At 29.9% G+C, this 14207-nt stretch overlaps 1 protein-coding gene across 1 annotated transcript in view; it reads left to right on the forward strand.

Annotated features, from left to right (window-relative positions):
• The window catches only part of LOC130452664 (aldo-keto reductase family 1 member B1-like), a 32006-nt gene that overhangs the window by 13225 nt on the left and 4574 nt on the right, over positions 1-14207 (forward strand). The window contains exons 2-3 of the mRNA XM_056792035.1: positions 10744-11028; positions 13368-13562. Of these exons, the coding sequence (XP_056648013.1) occupies positions 10744-11028; positions 13368-13562 (480 nt within the window). The remainder of the gene's footprint in view (positions 1-10743; positions 11029-13367; positions 13563-14207) is intronic.

Raw genomic sequence — 14207 nt, forward strand, 5'->3', positions numbered from 1 at the left:
AGTGAACCAGAATTACGTAATAAAATAAAAGAAAAAAGATGTCCACTGAAATTGTGAAAATCGAAAAATTAGAGTATCGAACCATCATCAAGTACCTGTATTTAAAAGGGTCAAGAGGTAAGCATATTTACGAAGATATGCTTAATTCCATTGGTGAACAATGTCCTTCGTATGCGACCGTGAAAAATTGGACTACAAGCTACAAAATAGGTAAATTTTCCGTTGAAGATGATGACCGATCGATAAGACTAGTAGTCCCCGATAATTTCGATGCAGTTCATGACATGATTTTATCAGATTGTCGAATTGGGTTAAAACGGATATCTGAAGCACTGAATATTTCATATGAACGCGTTTATTATATAGTTCACGTCAATTTAGACATGAGAAAAATTGTTGCAAAATGGATCCTTGAATGTTTGGATGTTGACCAAAAGCGTGCAAGGGTAGAAGCACCGCGTTCGATCTGTGCTCGATTTAAAAACGATGTAGACTTCTTAAACCGAATTGTTAGTATGGATGAATCTGTGGTACATTTCTACGATCCAGAAACAAAGCAACAATGGATGGACACTCTGGTTCTCCAAGACCTAAGAAGTTTCGTGTCCAAAAATCTGCTGGAAAAGTTCTTGCTTCAGTTTTTTGAGGTTGCCATGAAGTAATCATGATTGATTTTTTGGATAAGGGTAGAACAATAACTGGAGATTACCATTCAACATTACTGACCACTCTACAGGAAAAATTTAAAGAGAAAAGACGCGAAAGCTATCCAAAGGTGTTTTGCTTTTGCATGACCACGCCCCTGCACACAAATCTCATGTTGCCGTGGAAAACATTTGAATTACTAGAACACCTCCCTTATCCACCAGATTTGGCTCCGTCCGACTATCTTCTATTTCCTCAACTGAATAAAATTTTTGAAACTTAGGTAAGTTATAGACTATAACTGTTAGATATTAGATACTATAACATATAGTTACAACTAAATGGTAATCTGGCTGGATAGCTCTTTATGCCTAAGGCAAGAGGCGCGCGAATTTTAAAATTTGAAAACTTAGGACGCTGCTATAAAATCTAATTCAGGACGTCCCAGGACACCACAAAAACTAGGTCATGTCCTGGGAAAATAGGACGGATGGCAACCCTAAGTGAAAGAAACATTTTTTTAACACACGGAGATTATTGATTCATATACGATTTCCATGTTTGTAGGCATTCAAGCACAAAATGGTGTCAACCCTCCAAATTCTTTAATACAGCTCCGAATTTCCTGAAAATTAAGAATTAACGTCATCTTACCCTCCATATCAAAATCTACATGGTCACAAGGTGTGCAAATTGTTTTTAAGGGGTGAAAACCATCCCTTATCAAAAAATATCAATATTATAGTTTTTACTACTTTTTTTTCAATTCAAATGTTTTTCGTTTATGCAGCATAAATATCTTAACATATTGTATAATAGAAAATTCATATATTTTGAGATATCAACCCTTAAAAATCTTTAAAAGCTACCCTTCTGACGAAAATAATATAGGAAAAAATCTTTTAATGATATAAAACATTGCAATTTCATTTTTACTGTGAAAAATTCATAGAATTTTGATAAAATTTTATTTGTTATTAACTTTTATTATTCAACTCTTGAAAACTACCCCTTTGCAGAGAATGAAATGAAAATAAATCTAATGACTGCCAACTTTTAGATTTTGCTTTTTGCATTCTTTTTGGTATTAAAGTTTCTCGTCTCTACTTGGAGTAATTTTTAATTGTCTATACCCTATTAGCCCATTTGATAAAAAATAAAAATTTGAAACTTTGAATCCTATAAATCAGCGGTTCTTAACCTATGGGTCGCGACCCAAAATTGGGTCGCGAGGCATATTTCTTGGGTCGTGCTGAGTCGAACCAAAAAAGTTAGTAATACACCAAATAATAAGCAATACAAACACCACCTAGAAGAGTTATTCCCTAATACAAAGTTTCGACGGTGCAGCTGCCATGACAGCATCTCAAAAGGGATTTTCGACGAGAACAAAACAAATGAATCCACAAATTTTATCGATTCATTGTTTGTTACATAGACAAAATCTTGCTTCAAAAAAATTATCACCCGAATTATGTATCGTTTTGGATGAAATTGTTGCGGTAGTCAATTTTATCAAATCAAAAGCTCTTAACTTAAAAGCCGAAAAGCCAATAATTGTTAAAGATTGGGTCGCGACATGAACATATTTCTCAAATTTGGGTCGCGACTTAAAAAGGTTAAGAACCACTGCTATAAATCACAAAAAAAATTGCAAATTCTTATTTTTTACCTAACTTATTAATTGTTGAAGCTGTCACGTCCTACGAAAAACCATTTTGAAGGTAATTTTCAGGGCTACAATCCTATGTATGTTAAAAGGACTTGAGACTCTCACATTTTATTAATAAAGGGTCAAACGGCTGTGGATAAGCAATTCTCGCACTATAGTGATAGATTAATTTGGTTATAACTTCGTCAATTTTTATACTACAAAAAAATAAAGAAAAAGCAAAATAATCGTCATAAAAAATGCTTCAATTTGATTGTTTATTTGGTTTTGTATTTCTTATAGTTATGGAGAAAAAATGAGCAAAAAATCAAAAAAAGTGCACATTTTTTCAAAATTATGCATTTCTAATCAGCCAAACTTTCAGATGTAGTAAAAAACATTAAAATAAAGTATTGGTACAAGGAATAAGTTTAATTTTGATTTTCAATGAAATAGCATTAGTTTTAGTGCAATTTTTTTATCTTTAACTATTTTACATCATATCTCATTGAAATATCATTCGAAACTACTTTTATCAATAGTCGTTTGAAAGGTCTTTAAAAAGTATTCTATGACTTTTTGTTGAAAAATGTACCGTTTTCCCGTTGTTTTAGATTAAATGCTCAATTACGTAAAAAAAGCAAAAAACTTACTTTAGGTAGAACATTAAGATATTAAAATATACATTAATTTTTTTGTTTATTTATATGCTTCACTTTATTCGATAAAATGCATTATTACATAGTTATACGTAAAAAACTATTGAAAATGCGGTTTTTGACGAAAAATCGTACTTTTCAATTGCGTATAACTCAAAAACTATTGATCTGGTGAAAAAACTTTATATGAAATTTTTTACTTTTAATTTGCTGAGCTTTTTGGATATACATCATATGGCAAAATTTCAAATAAATCGGAACTGCATTAAAGAATTCGGAGGGGAAATGCTTGAATACCTGGCCTATAACTCGGTATAACATAACAGAACCTAATATCAAAAACTTTGAAAAAGAAGAGTAATCCAAATTCGTTATAATATACAGGGGCTTGAAGACGGTTTCAAAATATAGACCTTTAAAAAATATTTTTCTCATCGTTTGATATCTCTTAAAATAATTCATACCTAAGTTTAAAGACTGGTACATCCTGTATATAACAAAATAATAGCCTATATCAGATACCATTTTGAAAGTAATTTTTTGAACTAGGTATATAAATGTTATATTTTGGCACACCCCATAACGATCATCATGAAACTATATACATAGATCTATACATACTACTATACACCTATTTTAAGCGGAAACATTTATTTCCGAAGATATAAGACTTAGGTAACATATGTATTGATATTTCTTTTTTTTTTAGGAATAAGTTAAAATGTCAATTATTTTCAAAAATTTATAAATATATTTTAATTTGGTCAATAAAAGTTATAAAAAACTCTTGATTATTAATTAAATTTTCCTTGGATCGAAAGAACTTTTGTTTATCTTTATTATTAATAAAATAAAAAAATTTGTAAGTTAAAAAAATCATCATCATAGGATTGAAGATTTTTTAAAAATACGATCTAAAATAAAGCAATGAAAAAAATTTGACTTTTTTGGGTCGCGACATGAACATATTTCTCAAATTTGCGTCGCGGCTTAAAAAGGTTAAGAACCACTGCTTTAGACCATGGGCGAATGAAGACAATTAAATTGCACAGTGTAGTGAGAACAAAGACAGGTATGAATTTAATAATAAAGGTTTAGATATACAAAAACAGCAACTCATTTTAAATACATTTGGGGTACAAAAAGGGCTCAGTTCACGTCTGGTACCTTGTTTAAACCAAACTCCCTTACAGGCAGGTACAATTTACTCGTCCATTTACGTTTTATAATTTAATATTTAGTTGTAGCAAGTTAACGAGGTGTTTAATAATTTTTAAAAGTATTTACGGCTATGGTAGTTAAAACAAAATTGTCGGCAAGAGTTTTTTTAATTTGCAATTGATCCTGTAAGAACTATACGGAATTCAATTAACAGGAAATAAAGTTATAGAAAATTTGATATTTGTTTAAAACTACGTTGAAAATTACTGAATTCTTGAGAACTAATTTTATTTCATATTTGCTATGGGAAATATTTTTCACGAGTTAAATAACTTAATTCTCAACTTTGAAAAACTATTGACAAAAAATATAAATAAAGTTCTTTCAAATAATTTGACTACCGTTCTCGGTTACTATTATATCTGACCATGTATGCCAGTTAATTCTCTCTTAAATACAGATTCTATTGTATACAAAGGTTATAATTAATTATATATATGGTCGTCGCGTAACATTAAGAAAATAAGTACTTTTCTAAGTTAATGGAAGTTCAAGTGTCTAAGGGACATATGGAACGCTTAAGTAAGACATTGAGAACGGTCAGTCTACAATAAATCTTACAGTTGTGACCAGACTGTCAGATTATAGAAGTTTTTGAAATTTTTAAGGTAGTTTTAAATATAGCTTAAAAAGTCATTAATAATACTCCGCTAGATGCCATTGAACAAAAGATTTATTGACAGAAATTTCGAGCAAAAAGTATGAATTTAGGGTATAAAAAATTAGGTTCATTTTTTAAAAGAAAGGCCGACAATTACGTCCACGTAAACATATTGACAGCAGACTAAATGTTACTAATAAATTAATGTTTATTATGAATTAATTGTTTTTAGAATTTATTCTGCTTTTTTCTTTGAATTATTTTTTTAATAAGCGGGCTTTGCACCAGAGTAGCTATTTGAGTTTTGAGAGAGACAAATAAAAACCAATATTTATAATTGGATATAGCTTTATTGTTGTTCAAAATAATCTTAACTAAGATCAATAAACTTTTGTATGCGTTTGAAACAATTGTCGAAGCATTTTTTCCATTCCGATTGACGTTAACCTCGCAATTTATTTTTAATCTAGCAATCATATGACAGCACATTTTTTGTACGCGCAACTTTAAAAATCTCCAACTTCATGTAGGCAATGCCAGATTTGTCTCAAAACTAAGTAGCAACCCTCGTAGTATGTAAATAGTATTAGGAAAAGTTATTAAAATATATTATTCCGAAATTTTGGAAAATAAATTCTTGTAGTTTTGAAAAATACCATTAATTTTAAAGTTCCCCTCTCTTCCTTGACATCTCTGAATATTCTCTGGTAGCAAAAGTTTCACAGCCATACAGTAATTATTGATACGGTACGTGCAAATGTCTGGATACAAACTTTGGTTTTGGAAAAATTTCACAGAAGCGATTAGGTTACTAACTTTATATTAACATTTTTATATAACTAACAAAGTTTTTTTAACATGGAATAATATTTCAGTAATCATGAAAACTTTTATTATTGATTGATAGTTTCTGACGTTTGTATACACTTTTATATGGTTGTTCGTTAAATTTATAAAATTTATATTACGTATAATAGATCACTTTCAATAAGAGTTCACATCGTTTAAATAAAATACAGTACCTATAAATTAAAGGAAACTACTGACAATCCTCACATTTTCTAATTAACCATTTTCATAATTAGCTTTGTATTCTCATAATTGTTTTTTTGTTTAACCTTCTAGAATTTCCATTTACTGCATAAATTAGTAGCTAGCTAACGCAAGTAATGTAATTGAATATTTATTTATATGGTTAGCAAAACATTGAAGTATCTTCTAAAAGTTAAATACTAAAATTAATGAACATGTTATTTGTTTATACTAAATTTTCTGTTTTATTAATTGTAGAAATTGATGTTTCAATAAGAGTTGAAAAGTTCATTTTATTTAACCTTCTGCTTCCGTGATAGTTTGCCATGATCTATGGCACTTTAGGGTAAATAATGTCCTCTCTTGCATTTACTAAAATTGTTGCTAATCAACGTGTAGAAAACGTTAAAAATATTACAACTATTGAATTTATTATTGATTGACTTCGAGTCCTCTATCCAATATATATTCCAAGCTTTCAATAACTATGTATTCATCCTAGAAAAATATCTATTTTAGTGGAAAAATTTACTTCCGGAGATACCGGAAGTGGCCATTATTTCAGGAAGGTTAACAGATATCGAGTCATGATGATTGACGTGTACGCTGAAGAGTTTCTGTAAAAAAGGTTTGCAAATGCATCTATTGCAGACTATTCATCGAGAATATCATAGAGGTCGGCAATTGGATGGACACTGGCTGCTTGGCATAATTGCTAATGGATCGGAAGAAATCAGATTTTAAGCTTGCCCAGATAATGAAGGAACTTCTGAAGTCTTGATTCCTCTAATAAAAAAGCACGTCGCTCAAGGAAGCATAATTCTCATGAGTGGGTCAATTACAAAGGAAAAAATGTGTTTCTGATAGCGGAAATTATTTTTGTTCACCTTTATTTCAGTCTATAACCTAACCTAATTTAACCTAACTCAAAAAATTACTAAATTTTCATTTTATCTATTGATTTTTCTATAAAAATGATGCATTTGCATACTTTGTTCACAGAAACTCCTCAGCGTATGCATCAATCATCATGATTTTTTACACACAGATAGATCTTGATGAGATCTATCGATCAAAGTTATCCATGGTTCGATATATGTGAACTTTCCTGAGATAATGGCCACTTCCGGTATCTTCGGAAATAAATGTTTCCGCTTAAAATAGGTGTATAGTAGTATGTATAGATCTATGTATATAGTTTCATGATGATCGTTGTGGGGTGTGCCAAAATATAACATTTATGTACCTAGTTCAAAAAATTACTTTCAAAATGGCATCTGATATAGGCTATTATTTTCTTATATAAAGGATGTACCAGTCTTTAAACTTCGGTATGAATTATTTTAAGAGATATCAAACGATGAGAAAAATATTTTTTAAAGGTCTATATTTTGAAACTGTCTTTAAGCCCCTGTATTTTATAACGAATTTGGATTACTCTTATTTTTCATGTTATACCGAGTTATAGGCCAGGTATTCAAGCATTTCCCCTCCGAATTCTTTAATGCAGTTCCGATTTATTTGAAATTTTGCCATATGATGTATATCCAAAAAGCTCAGCAAATTTAAAGTAAAAAATTTCATATAAAGTTTTTTCACCAGATCAATAGTTTTTGAGTTATTCGCAATTGAAAAGTACGATTTTTCGTCAAAAACCGCATTTTCAATAGTTTTTTACGTATAACTATGTAATAATGCATTTTATCGAATAAAGTGAAGCATATAAATAAACAAAGAAATTAATGTATATTTTAATATCTTAATGTTCTACCTAAAGTAAGTTTTTTGCTTTTTTTTACGTAATTGAGCATTTAATCTAAAACAACGGGAAAACGGTACATTTTTCAACAAAAAGTCATAGAATACTTTTTAAGGAGCTTAAAAAGACCTTTCAAACGACTATTGATAAAAGTAGTTTCGAATGATATTTCAATGAGATATGATGTAAAATAGTTAAAGATAAAAAAAATTGCACTAAAACTAATGCTATTTCATTGAAAATCAAAATTAAACTTATTCATTGTACCAATACTTTATTTTAATGTTTTTACTACATCTGAAAGTTTGGCTGATTAGAAATGCATAATTTTGAAAAAATGTGCACTTTTTTTGATTTTTTGCTCATTTTTTCTCCATAACTATAAGAGATACAAAACCAAATAAACAATCAAATTGAAGCATTTTTTATGACGATTATTTTGCTTTTTCTTTATTTTTTTTTGTAGTATAAAAATTGACGAAGTTATAACCAAATTAATCTATCACTATAGTGCGAGAATTGCTTATCCACAGCCGTTTGACCCTTTATCAATAAAATGTGAGAGTCTCAAGCCCTTCATACATAGGATTGTAGCCCTGAAAATTGCCTTCAAAATGGTTTTTCGTAGGACGTGACAGCTTCAACAATTAATAAGTTAGGTAAAAAATGAGAATTTGCAATTTTTTTTGTGATTTATAGCAGTGGTTCTTAACCTTTTTAAGTCGCGACCCAAATTTGAGAAATATGTTCATGTCGCGACCCAATTCTTTAACAATTATTGGCTTTTCGGTTTTTAATTTTAACCAGAAAGCACATTAAAATTCAGTGTTTTTGTAGAAATTGTATCGAAGTTCTTGGTCACTTTGTATTTCTATTAATTGTTCTTGAAATTGATTAATATTAACAAATTCCACTTACATCAAAATTAAATGGCATTCGAACCCAATTATATTTGAAAACATCGATCAAAGTCTGCTATTAATTTTTCCAAATAATTAATAATAATTTTCTGTATTTCAAAATCTGTGATATCAATATTATTGTCTTCAACAAGTAAATTAAGAGTCGGGAATGAAGCAAGTTTCTTTACTTCAACCTTATTTCTCCATAATTTGAGTTTATTTTTAAAACCTGTAATTTTTTCAGTAACTTCAATAATATTATGATTACGTCCTTGCATAGATGTATTTAGATTATTTATTTCAAATAAAATATCTGACAAATAAGCATCTTGAGTAATCCACTTCAACTCGGAGAATTTAGATGCTAATGGGTGTTCCTTTTCTCTCAAAAAACTTCTGTATTCTGCACCAAATTCAAAACACAGTTCGCGGAAAATTCTAAAGTTAAGATCTTTTGATTTGATAAAATTGACTACCGCAACAATTTCATCCAAAACGATACATAATTCGGGTGATAATTTTTTTGAAGCAAGATTTTGTCTATGTAACAAACAATGAATCGATAAAATTTGTGGATTCATTTGTTTTGTTCTCGTCGAAAATCCCTTTTGAGATGCTGTCATGGCAGCTGCACCGTCGAAACATTGTATTAGGGAATAACTCTTCTAGGTGGTGTTTGTATTGCTTATTATTTGGTGTATTACTAACTTTTTTGGTTCGACTCAGCACGACCCAAGAAATATGCTTCGCGACCCAATTTTGGGTCGCGACCCATAGATTAAGAACCGCTGGTCTAAAGAAAGCCATATTTCTATTTATTTAAAGAAATTTATAGATTAAATGAATCTCACCTAGACACGCCAATGCTTATTGCAGAGTTTCTCGCAGGAATATTACGAAAAAAATGTGTACATACAGTATCGATCAATAAAAATGCATTTATGATTACGAATCGATGTTTTCATTGGTAAACAGTGGAGATGATGAGTCCACATGGACTGAAGATTTGTTAGATGTTTACCGAATTTTATACGAGGATTGAACATTTTATATTGAAGAACTATATTATAGTATGAATGACACAATCATAAAGTTATTAGGATTTCCTGTTCAAAAAGTTCCATTTATATCACAATTGATCTTGATTGTGGAAAATTTTAATATTATTGTTTATTTAGGTCAATGATATTTAGCTGACGTAATATTTCCAATATTTGCGATATTACCAGATGGATTATATTCTAAATTATAACTGTATTCTTGTATACAGGGCACGTTCCTAAAGTTACCCATAAATTCATTTTAACTAAATTGACAATAGAAAGAAAACACTCGAAATATGTCGATGATTAATTTTAATTAATTATCTTATAGTGGAGTGGAAAAGTGTTTGAAAATTGTTACTGACTTTCTTCATAAGATGCATTTTGAGAGAAAAAATAGTTTACCGAAAAGGTGAAAGGATACTGAATATAAATAATAATACTAAAAGCCTTAAAAAGAAACTGTTTTCATGGTATAAGAGGTCAATTAATACCAAAATTATATCCTATCGTTTTTGCGTATAATTAGTAATTTTTTCACAAAACGCGATTGAATACTGTACCGGAAAAAAACTTTATTGAAAATCATCGTGGAGACAAACATTAAAGTACGAAATTTTAACTAATTTTTCCTTCTTTTCCGCGTGTCTTCTTAAAATTGATGAAATTCTCATTCAAGTTATATTTATAACTTCTGTAATGAAGTAGATCATTCTCCAGGATGATCTTAACAAAATAATTACGTGGCTGTTACTTCCCAAAGAAATAAAAAATTGATATTACCGATTTTTTTGACGAAAGAATTTCTCCAGAAAAATATGGGTTTTACGTCAGAAGTAAAGGGTCAAAACTTTCTGAGAGGGTGTTTCTAAATAATGAATACAGCTAGGATTTCAAAAAACTTTTACAAAAATCGTTTTTGCCGCGTAATTTAAAATGTTGTTACTTAAAAATTTCAAATTTATACTAAAATACATTTTTTTATTTTTGTTTTCTATGTGGAGAACGATACATAAGATGAATTCAATTCATTTTCATTTAGAACCAAGACTAATAAAAAAACAGTTGTACAGTGGCGTTTCCAAAAAACTGAACGAAACTGTTTTTGTTTTTGAGAAACCCAGCACAGTCTTTTATTGTGTATAATTTTTAATCAAAATAAAATGGAGCTCTATTAATAATATTATAGTTTATTTTCCACTTTTTGTTTTACAAAAATATATTTTTTAGTCCGCTCCTGGAGCAGTTACTCAAGCAGTTAAAGATGCCATCGATATTGGTTACCCTCATATCGACTGTGCTCATATTTATGGAAATGAAGCCGAAGTTGGTGAAGGTTTGAAAGCTAAATTCAACGATGGAACGGTGAAACGTGAAGATATATATATTACCAGTAAATTATGGAACACAATGCATAGACCAGATTTGGTAGAATCTGCCATTCGTACCACATTGAAAAATCTGGGTTTGGAATATTTGGATCTTTACTTAATTCATTGGCCGTTTGCCCTGAAGGTATATATTTATTGATTCAACATTTTGATTGTTTTATATTTTTATGTGATTTTGCATAAAATACAAAGTTACTTGTTAGGATCTTAATTAAGTGAATTTATTTGTATAGGCGATAAGATTTGAGTTCTGTTCAATAAAAATTCACTGGTAAAATGAAAAGAATTACGAAAAAAAGGGACTAAATACCATAATAGTAGTTTTCATATAGTCAATGCTAAAACTAATTAATCGTTGTAAAAGTTTGAGGAATATTTAATGAAAAGTTTTTAATGGAAAAATCATTAAATATATTTTCAGTTTCTAATTACGTTTGATAAATGACGTTAAAAGATTTATAAAAAAATCACTAATTTTGTTGAAAAAATACTAAAACCGGAAACATCTAGAACATTAAAATATCAATAAAAACTCAGTTCATCAATAATTTATTTCAAGTCCGTTCCTGTTTATATTTATGACATTTTACTAGAATTTCGAGCCAAGATACGGTCTGGAAGGACCAAAAAGATCTAGGACCTTAGAATATAGAAGAAAATTGATTCTTCATTCATAAAATCCTGAAGGAAAATCGGAAAACTTCTCGATTGATCTTGATTTACTTGATCTGGAACAACTAGAACCTTCTGACTTTCGACAATATAATAAATGGAACGTTTAACAAACGATGAAAATATTGATAAAAAATCGATATAAACATGTTATATACAGTATGATACAATAACTATTATCGAATGTATTGGGAATGTAAATTAGAGAGACGTACTAACCTGTACGTAAACATTCCTGAACTACCCGCTTGCACTAAATTAGTGAATTTCACTAATTCGGTGTTGCAAGTAGCTCTGACAAGTTTTTGGTAATCAACTGTCAATTTTTGACGTTTTATTGCAGATTTACTGCAGAATAACATCGTAGAACTTTAGCAGCATCTTCGTCAAACGATAATTTATTTGATGAATTTATAACAGTTTCAACCAGTCAACAGAAATTTCTTATAAATACTAACAACAACTCTCGTTTCATTTCAATGTTGTAAGAACAGTTTACTGCTGAAAATATATTGGTGAAACTATTATATACGACAACTTTTTGAATCATTATATCTCAGAAACAGTGGCTTGTAGGAAAAAAAATATTGATACGTTTTTTGTAGATAACTCTCTGTTTTGCTGAAAATTGCAAAAAACTCATTTTTTTGACCTTTGACCTTGAATAAAATTTTTTCTATGCACGGAAATGATGGGGAACATTCAAATTCTATGTTCAATTGTATTTTAAACAATACTACCGATTGACAGTTTGATGAGAATTTATGTAACTTCGAATGTCTAAATTGACCGGATTATGAATGAAAAAAGACACTATGCACTGAGACTCTTTGTCAATATTTATAACCGTAATTTTTTGGGCCGTGTCAGCGTGACTGATAACAAGCGTTCAAGACTGCCAAAGACTGCGACAACCAGCGATATCATTGGAAAAGTTTACCAAATAGTACATTACGGCCGTCAGGTTATCAGAGAAAGAAAAGCCATCGGCATATCAAAAATACGCATTTATAATATACTGAATCATTGAAAATTATGATTGCGTAAGAGACCAGGTTCAATCAATAAAAGTTGGTTGGTTGATTTATACTGTAGATGGAACCTGGATCCACTACTAGACTCTTGAAATGAAAAAATAATTAAATCAGTGGATGGTAGAAAGCGAAACTGCTCGATAAAAACAAAAATGGTTTCACCGACCAGAAACTGTTTGCCACTGTATTCATCAGATTTGACCTCCAGCGATTTTTTCCTTTTACATGATCTTAGAGCTTTACTTGCACGTGAAATATATCTGATTGTTTCTTGCAAGATCTTGACATTATCGGTTTTGTGTCGTTTTTATTGCATGCAATCTAGTTACTTTTGACTGAACAAATCAGCTGACTTTCGTAATTCAGCTTCGTTATTTTCATTGTTAAACTATGTACAAAATATTAGTAAAAATTTGGGGTTAGGAATTTCTTCATTTTTACTGTTTACAGAGACTTGCATGGAATTTATTGCACTTTGTATTGCATTATGTCAAGCCGCCTTAAAAAGAATGAAGCATCGCTGAAATGAGCGTTTCTCATATATTGAGCTCAGAAGTTTACCGTAAAGACTTTTAACCGTAGTCGAAACACATAATGAAACATCGAATCATGTACATTTTGTTGTCTAAATGTAAACATAATTCATGTTATATGTGACCAAAAGGCATTGTTTATATCTTATCTATTCATCAAAACATTTTCAATAAATTCATATAATTTCCAAACCCAATATTTTCTACTATTTTTTTTTTATTAGGAAGGTGACGATTTATTTCCCAAAAATAGCGATGGTACAACTGCTTACAGCGATGTTGACTACGTTGATACGTGGAAAGCAATGGAAGACTTGGTTAAGAAAGGACTCACTAAGTCAATTGGTATTTCTAACTTCAATAAACGTCAGACTGCACGCATTTTGGAAAACTGCACTATAAAACCTGTTACAAATCAAGTAAGTTCCTAAATTATCTCATAGTTGTATATCGACTCTATCGATTTTAGTAAAACTGCTGTCATTAATGATTTTTATCTCATAAGGATACATTTCGAATAATAAGTATATTATAATATTTTATTGTAGTTTCAATCATCAATTATTGATTGTAGTATTTTCTTTCTAGAACTTAAGACACGACTCTAATTTTGTATTTTTGTCCGTTACACATTATTTCCTTCCTAAAAATCTGACTATATTCATGAAAATATTCATATACGTTCCTCCAACCTTTTTCTGTAGAACGGTTTGTCATTATTTAACCAATGATTTTTAATGGAGTTAAATCTCTTTTCCTTTCGAAGTCTGTAAATATCTGAACACTAGATTCGATTAAACAACTGGGTGGTGAAGTGGTTGGAAGTGCAATTCGTTGAAGTTGAATATGGATTTTATCGATCTGTGACGTGGTGCCTTGTTTCCAAACAGACATTACAGAAATTTCTACTTTAAAACTTGCATTCTGAACTGATTTTAGTTAAAATGACGCGATCAAAGAAGCAAGTACCCTCTGAAAGACTGAACGATAGCATATACACAAAACAGATGAACTTCATCTTTTACTAGAGAAGCTTAATTTTCCAGAAATTGTTGCCTTCACTG

Source organism: Diorhabda sublineata, chromosome 2 (genome assembly GCF_026230105.1).
Source record: "Diorhabda sublineata isolate icDioSubl1.1 chromosome 2, icDioSubl1.1, whole genome shotgun sequence".
In the NCBI taxonomy this organism is placed as follows: domain Eukaryota; kingdom Metazoa; phylum Arthropoda; class Insecta; order Coleoptera; family Chrysomelidae; genus Diorhabda; species Diorhabda sublineata.